The following is an 8,289-nucleotide window of genomic DNA, read 5'->3' on the forward strand; positions in this document are numbered from 1 at the left end:
GACTCATAGCGACCCCTCCTTTGGTTTCCGACGCAGTATCACTACGATCACTACAGAAGTAGGAATGCCCAACCTTCCTTTCGAGGAGTGGCTGGTGGGTTTGAACCGCCAGCCTTCTGGTTAGCAGTCAAGTGCCTTAGGCACTATGCTACCAGAGCTCCTCCCAACATCTCTAGTTTCTCCTAAACTGTGAGCCCTTAGATTTGCTTACATACTCAGGTAAAATATACAAGGTGAAAGATTATGTAAGCTAAAGGCAGATGCCTGTATTGAAGGCCAGTGCTAATGGAAAAGACTTTTTCTGTAGAGGCAATTTATTTCAGTGTTATGTCCATCCACTGCAATTTTCAAATACAGGCATATCTCAGAGATCTTGCGGGGTTGCTTGCAGACCACCATAGTAAAGTGAATAACACAATAAAGCAAGTCACATGAATTTTTTTTTTTTTCCAGTGCATATAAAAGTTATCTTTGCACTGTACTGTAGTCTATTAAGTATGCAATAGCATTATGAAAAAGTTTGAAATGTTGTGAAAATTACCAAAATATGACCCAGGGACACGAGGTAAGCACAGACTGTTGGAAAAATGACTCTAGTAGACTTGCTCTATGCAGGGTTGCCACAAACCTTAAATTTGGGTTGGGGGTGGGGAATGCAATATCTGTAAATTGTAATAAAATGAAATAGAATAAAACAAGGTTTGCCTGTAAAGTCTAAAGACTGAATAGTTTGTATATTTCCAGTGTTCAGTTGGTCCTAGTGAACAGTAACTACCTACTGAGTCTCCAAAAATATCATGGCTCCTCCCTATTCCTTCTCTCACATCAGTTGTTCCCTACTAGAAAGCACTGACTTAAGTACATGGGATATGGGCCTGGTTATTATTTACTTGGGAACTCTGGTGACATAGTACCTAAGACATGTGACTGCTAACCAAAAGGCTGATGGTTTAAACCCACCAGCCACTCCTTGAAAGGAAGACTGGGCAATCTACTTCTGTAGAGATACCGCCTCGGAAACCTAAGGAGGGGTCGCTATGAGTTGGAACTGACTCTTACGGCAGTGCGTTATGGTAGCGTAGTACCTAAGGCACTTGACTGCTAACCAGAAGTCTGACAGTTCAAACCCACCAGCCACTCCTAGGAAGGAAGATTGGGCAATATACTTCTGTAGTGATACTGCCTCAGAAACCCAAGGAGGGGTTGCTGTGAGTCGGGTCCGACTCGACGGCACATAACAACAACAACTAACATTTATTGAATAGCTAGTTGACATAAAAGTAGTCTACAGAATATTTGTGGTATATTCTAAGATGAACAAAACTAACCATACCCAGGGGATGACAGGCAAGTAAATCAATAATAATGATGATGAAAGGCAGAATAAAATGAGTACCCAGGAAAGGTGTAAGAGGAGGTATCTGAACAAAGAGGAAGAAGTAGCTGATATTCTGATGGGAAGAGAAACTGTTTTAAGAAAGAATTGGCATTTGAACTGGGACAGGATTCCAGAGGCTACATGGACAGCATGAACCAAGAGCTTGACCCATCCAAGGAATGGCATGTATAGCATTGGCACTGGTGGGAGGAGCTAGAGAGTGGCTTGTGAGAAAAGTGGCAGGAAAAATAAGTAGGCCAGATGACGCAGAGCCTTGAATGTTCCCCTGAGATGCCACTGAACATTTAGAGTAGGAGAGGGAAGTGGGCCAACCTCTGTTTGAGAGGAACTGGCTGGCTGCTACGGGGAAGCCATAAGAGGAGCTGTTGTATCAATAGAGATGACTTGGCCTGATATCACCTATTAATTTTATTTCAGAGTAATAATACTTCAGAAGTCCTACTTCTCAACGAACAGTATTTATTTAGATCTGTCCTTAACAGAATATAAAGGCTGATGCCCAATACCAGTACAGCTGTTCTAGTGGTTAAAATATAGACATACGTCCACACTGATTGGTATACAATTGATGCCCTAAGCTCCTCAAGTATTCCCATCCAAGGCCCTGACCCCTCCTCCAGCAACCACAGACCCGTACTTTTATCTAGCAAGTAAAAGGTTAACGCTGGCACAGTAGAGGTTCTTCAGGACCCTGCACTGGTGTTGAAACCAGCCTCTGTTTTGATTATTTTGCTTTCCTTTAAAGATGGGGTAAAAAAGATTTTGAATATCTGGAAGTTAAAAGAATACCCCTCTGGGTCTATGGATTATTGATATTAGTGACCATTAGAGAACTTAGGATATCAGTCCATTCTCAATCCTTTTTTTTTGTTTGTTTTTCTGGAGGTACAGCAGAAACACAGAGACATAGCATATATCTTAAGCAGATCTTGAAAAGTTTAAAGATGTAGGGAGCTTCTCCAAGTAGGCAAAAGAAAGAAGGCCTGATACCATAGGCTTCCCAGTGGTGTTAATTATGGACCTGGGAAGGCCATGCAGCTCCTTTTTTGTTACATCTAGAGTACCATAAATTTTTCCTCAATGACTAAAAATTTGAATTCGATCTCTTTTTCTAAGTATGGGGCACTTAGGCCAAACGTCATATTGGAGATTCGTTATATATTTAATTCTCTACTCTTCAAAGAAAAGCCAGACCAACCATCCTGCCATTGATTTTCACAGGTGAGTTAAAAACCTTGGCATTGCTGGACAGGGAGCGGGTCCCTGTGTACAGCCTGATTGCCAGGGCCACAGATGGAGGTGGCAGGTTCTGCCAATCTGACATCCACCTGATTCTGGAGGACGTGAATGATAATCCCCCCGTATTTTCTTCTGACCACTACAATGCATGTGTCTATGAGAATACTGCCACCAAGGCTCTGTTGACAAGAGTTCAAGCCGTGGATCCCGACATTGGTAAGTCAGTTGCACTGACAGTCTCTCTCCTTGTTCATGCATTTGACATGTCACCTACAAGGTGCTGCCTGTGCTTTGATTTTATAGGAACCTTCATAAGGCCACCTTGTTTCCTTATCACAAGAACATGTACATTAAACCACAGTCCAGCTCTTCAGTCAATGGCTTCACACACATCCCTCCTCTTTCTAGTGCTTGAACAAGAGGTAGTATGAATTCCTTTACTTGTAACAAAGGATTGTCTCTCCCTTTTTTTTTTTCTTTTTGGCCTTTTGAATAAAAATAATAGCTTTCTTACTTACTTGTTCCTCCTGAATGTAGTTAAAATGCTGTGTTGTGTGGCAGGGAGAATTCATTTCCATTTCATAAAGAATTGTATCACATACTTCAGCTGGAATATGACAATCACGATTTATTGTGGTGCCCCATAGTGCAAAGACCAATTACTAAATGTGCTGCCAGTCCATGTGGACTTTTTTTAATTTTTTAAGCTACCATTTTTCCCAGAGTCTTATGGTCACATATAAACTGACAATGCTAGTCAGGGTAGGAATGGGGGAGATGAGAAAGAATTAGAATTGAAAGTTACTACTAAAGTTTGTGTTAAAATCCACTTTACATAATGAGGTGGTAAGTTAGAAAAGACTAGGGTTAATTGCTAGGTAGTCCTTTTCAGAATGCATAAGTTATTGAGGTGACTACATGATGGAATATAAGTACAAAAGGGCATATAGACAGCCTCTTGGTTGTGCATTTTAAGAGCCATGAATCAGAGGACTAGGGAATGATGGGGTGTGTCTGCTATGCTAAACAGGCCTTTATATAATTCCGTGTCTCATTGCTTAATTCTGAATTGAAAGAAAAATTATTGGACTAATGGAAAAGTAAATACATGATAATTAGTTGAAAACAAACGTAGACCTCAGGGTCTCTGCAGATTTCCCCTTAGAGAAATTAGTGGCTACACTTTGAATTATTGCTTTTACCTTATTAGCATAATTTTCAAGGCTGAGAACCAAGCCTTTAAAATTCTGCTTATTATAGAGCTTTGTGGGGGGAAAAAAGAAAAAGGTAAACAAAACCAAAAAAACCCTCTTTTATTGGCATATAATTATGTAATACCTGCAAATCCTTATTTTTTGAAAAAAGAGAAAGTTACTAAACATTTCAGGACTCTTGTTAGGAGACTGTTGGGGAAGAGGACAGAAATAGTGTTAAATGACTAATTTCCTTTAATAGTTCCTATTTGATTTTGAGAATTTTCTAATTGGGACATAGGTGGAATTTTAAAAGCTAACCGATTGCTAACTTATAAGTTAACAAAATCTTAAAAACTGGAATGTTTCCACCTGCCCCCTTCAAAAAGGAATTAGATAGATACATTCAAGGCATTAGAGGTCGGAGACAGACAGAAGGATTTGATTAGTGCACTTGATGTTGTTTCAGACAGTGGGGGAGACTTTTATTGACTTACAGAGGTGGTGCTTGGAGCTGTTTTGCAAGTATTGATGAAGAATATGCAATCATCTAAACTCTCCTTCTCACTTCTTTCTGAGTCAGTGGGCTGGGTTAGGAGAAGAGGTGGAAGGGATGCCTAGATTCTGGGCATTTAACAGGGTAGAGATAAGAAAGCCATTAATGGAGGAGAGCTGTAATGAGGACCTTTTCAGAACTTTCTCTACTCATTTGCGCTAATTGTTGTAGTTGCTGTGGAGTTAGCTCCAACTCACAGTGACCTTATGTATAATAAAACTAAACGTTGCCTGGTCCTGTGCCATCTTCATGATCATTGGTATGCTCAAGTCTGTTGTTGTGTTCACTATGTATTTTGTGTGCTTTCCAACCTAGGGGATTCTTCTAGCACTGTTGTGGTTAGGTGCCATTGAGTCAGCTCCGACTCACAGAAACCTTATGAACAATTGAACGAAACACTGCCTGGTCCTGTGCCACCTCACAATCCTTGCTACACCTGAGCCCATCACTGACGCTACTGTGTCAATCCATCTCTTTGAGGGCCTTCTCCTTTTTCGTTGACTTTCCGCTTTACCAAGCATGATATCCTTCTCCAGGGAATGGTCCCTTCTGACAACATGACCAAAGTGGGTCAGATGAAGTCTGGCAGCATTCTGGCTGCACTTCTTCCAGCACAGATCTGTTAGTTCTTCTGGCAGTCCATGGTACTTTCACCATTCTTCTCCAACACCACAACTCAAAGCATCAACTCTTCTTCAGTCTTCCTTATTCATTGTCCAGCTTTCACACACATGTGAGGCAATTGAAAATACTATGGCTTGGGTTAGGCACACGTAAGTCTTCAAAGAGACATCTTTACTCTTTAGAACTTTAAAGAAGTCTTTTGTAGTAGCTTTTCCCGGTGGAATACGTCAATCTGATTTCTTGACTGCTGCTTACATTGGTGTTGATTGTGAAATCAACTAATATGAAATCTTTGATGTCAGTCTAGCAGTATATGGGACAATGTTCTGTTGTGATCCATAATGTTTATATTACCTAATTTTTGGAAGTAGATCACCAGGCCTTTCTTCATACTCTTGCTTACTCTGGAAGCTCTGCTGAAATGTATCTATCATGGGTGACCCTACTGGTATTTGAAATACTGTAGCATAGCTTCTAGCATCATAACAAGACACATGCCACCACAGTACAAAAACTGACAGACAGGTGATGGTTTGCTAATTAGTAAAAAGTGTATGCTCAGAGCTTAAATAAAGACAGAGGTTACAAGTGCTGCTGACAGTCATGGATGATGTGAATTCACAAGACCATTGTATCAGCCTCAGAAATAACTAAAATTCTAGCATACATGCAGATTCTGCCTCACTTTCTCCATTTTTCAGAAGATATCAGTTACCTTTAAAGTAAACAAAGAGAAAACTAAAATAGCTGGGGAAGTACAAATGAATACGTCTAAAAACACCAGTTGAGCATCTCCTATGCCCAAGGCACATGCAAAGAAAGTGGTTGTTAAGGTCTTGGTCATTCCTACTGGAGGATTCTAGTAGCAGTGGCAACAATCTAGCTGTGATTCCAACAAATGTCAATATTATTCAGAGTCCTTGAGTGTCAGTGACTGGTGACTTAAGACATTTGCATTAGTGTCCTGATCAGAACACTTACTATTTCAGGAGTAACCATTACTCATTCTTTTGTAGTGGATCACTTATGAGTGTGAGCTGTATATTCAGATTACCAGATTATTCTATGGAGAATTCATTTGAGGGCCAAACCCAAACTCTACCCTGAAGCTGAAATTGCACATGATTGCTGTTAGGTTGAATCCAGCCCTCTAGAATTTTTAGTTCGACTTATATGGTGTTCAAACAAGTTTTAATAAGTTGTCAGTATAGACAACATATGACCTCATATACATCGTTGGCCCCATTAAGATTGTTTTTCTGCTTTGTTTTTGAAAGGAAAAGCAGCTCTCCTTTTGTTTATTATTTTCCCCTAATGGCTTTTAACCCAGACTCTTGCAGCACGTGGGGATATAAGCAGACGAGGCAGAATACATGGCTCTTGGTGTGGGCTCAGGCAGGCAAAATGGTGGGTGGGACAGGGCCCACTCCACTACCTCCTCACTAGCTTCCTCTCGCTCTACTTTCATCGCCACCCTCTCAGCAGCGACAAAGATAACTAGAAGCAAGCTGCACATGATATGATGTGCACACACATCCAAATCACATAACGTCTTATATCACAGACCATATCATGGATATTAAGTGATACATAACCGTATTTTAAAATGAGGAGATTTTGTATTAAAAATGTAGATTTATAGGTTCTTAAATAAACAACTAAGTAATTCCAGGTCCACAATCCCACAATGGTAGGAGCTGAAGAGCGGTTGTCTCCCAGATACCAACCATGATTTTCACTCTCCCTTCACTCATTTGTTACCATCTAACCTCCATGGCGTTTGGGTTTGCAATCCCTTCTCTAAAGTAATGAGGAATGTCTGATCTTTTTTTAACTTTTTATTGTGAAATAAGTATAGGTTCACAGGCAGTTGCGAAAATACGTACTTGATGAGAGTCCTGTACACCTTCTTCCTATCACCTCCTCTCCCCAATGGCAACACCTTGCATTAACTATAGTAGACTATGAACACTACAAAGTTGACATTGATGCACTCCACAGAGCTTATTCAGATTATACCAGTATTTTAAAGCACTCATGGTGTGTGGTTATGTAATGTTATCACCTGTATAGTTTCATGTACCCACCACCACATTCAAGTTATGAAACTGGCTCCCTCCTACTACCCCTTTATAGCCACTCCCCCTGCCTCCTTGCCACTCAATCCCTAACCTCTTTCCTCTATATATATCTATACTTCTGTTATTTTTAAAATGTTATTTAAATGGAATATAATATGTAACCTTTTTGAAGTTTGTACTTTTGGGCATTGCATAGTTCCCTAGAGATCCATCCAGGTTGTCTGATTGGTTTTTGATCTAGTGAAGAAAAGCATTGGCTGCATTTGTTGAAATGACAGATATTTGGTTCATAAAACTAATTTTGCTAAGCATATGTCTTGACTTGAAGTTGTAAATTATTTCACTAGCACTTGACTGAAATTGTATGAATTGAGGAACTCTGATGATGCAGTGGTTAAAGTATTCAGATACTAATCAAAATGTTGCCAATTTGAACTCATCATCCACTCCATGGAAGAAAGATGAGGCAGTCTGCTTCCGTACAGATATACAGCCTTGGAAACCCTATGAGGCAGTTCTACTCTATCCTATAGGGTTGCTATAAGTTGGAATTGACTCGACGACAGTGGATTTGTTCTGTGAGTATATAGGAATCAGTTGCCATGGAGTCAATTCCAACTTATGAAGATCCTGTGTGTGTCACAGAACTGTGCTCCATAGGGATTTCTGTGGCTGATTTTTCTAAAGTAGATTTCCAGACCTTTCTTCTAAGGTGCTTCTGGCAGGACTTGAACTTCCAGCCTCTCAGTCAGCAGTGGAGCATGTTAACCAGTTGCACTACCCAGGGCATTGTTGTTGCTATTGTTAGGTACCATCAAGTGATTTCAACTTGTTGAGACCCTGTGTACAACAGAATAAAACATTGCCCAGTCCTGAGCTATCCTCATAATCACTGCTACCCAGAAAGTTGTTGTCATTGTTGTTAGGTGCCATCATGTCGTCTCTGACTCATAGCAACCCTGTGCACAGAAGAACAAAACACTGCCCAGTTCTGGGCAGCCTCATGATCCTTGCTATACGTGAGCCCATCGATGCAGCCACTGTGTCAATCAATCTTGTTGAGGGCCTTACACTTTTTCGTTGACCCTCCACTTTACCAAGCATGATATCCTTCTCCAGGGAATGGTTCCTTCTGACAACGTGACCAAAGTAGGTGAGACAAAGTCTGGCCATTCTCGCTTCCAAGAAGAATTCTGG

At 40.5% G+C, this 8,289-nt stretch overlaps 1 protein-coding gene across 1 annotated transcript in view; it reads left to right on the plus strand.

Moving 5' to 3' along the window:
- The window catches only part of FAT3 (FAT atypical cadherin 3), a 722,716-nt gene that overhangs the window by 593,919 nt on the left and 120,508 nt on the right, over nt 1–8,289 (plus strand). Inside the window, exon 12 of the mRNA XM_042780568.1 lies at nt 2,621–2,854. Within this exon, the coding sequence (XP_042636502.1) occupies nt 2,621–2,854 (234 nt within the window). The remainder of the gene's footprint in view (nt 1–2,620; nt 2,855–8,289) is intronic.

Source organism: Orycteropus afer, unplaced genomic scaffold, assembly GCF_000298275.1.
Source record: "Orycteropus afer afer isolate SDZICR_OR568_19922 unplaced genomic scaffold, OryAfe1.0 scaffold00047, whole genome shotgun sequence".
NCBI lineage: Eukaryota > Metazoa > Chordata > Mammalia > Tubulidentata > Orycteropodidae > Orycteropus > Orycteropus afer.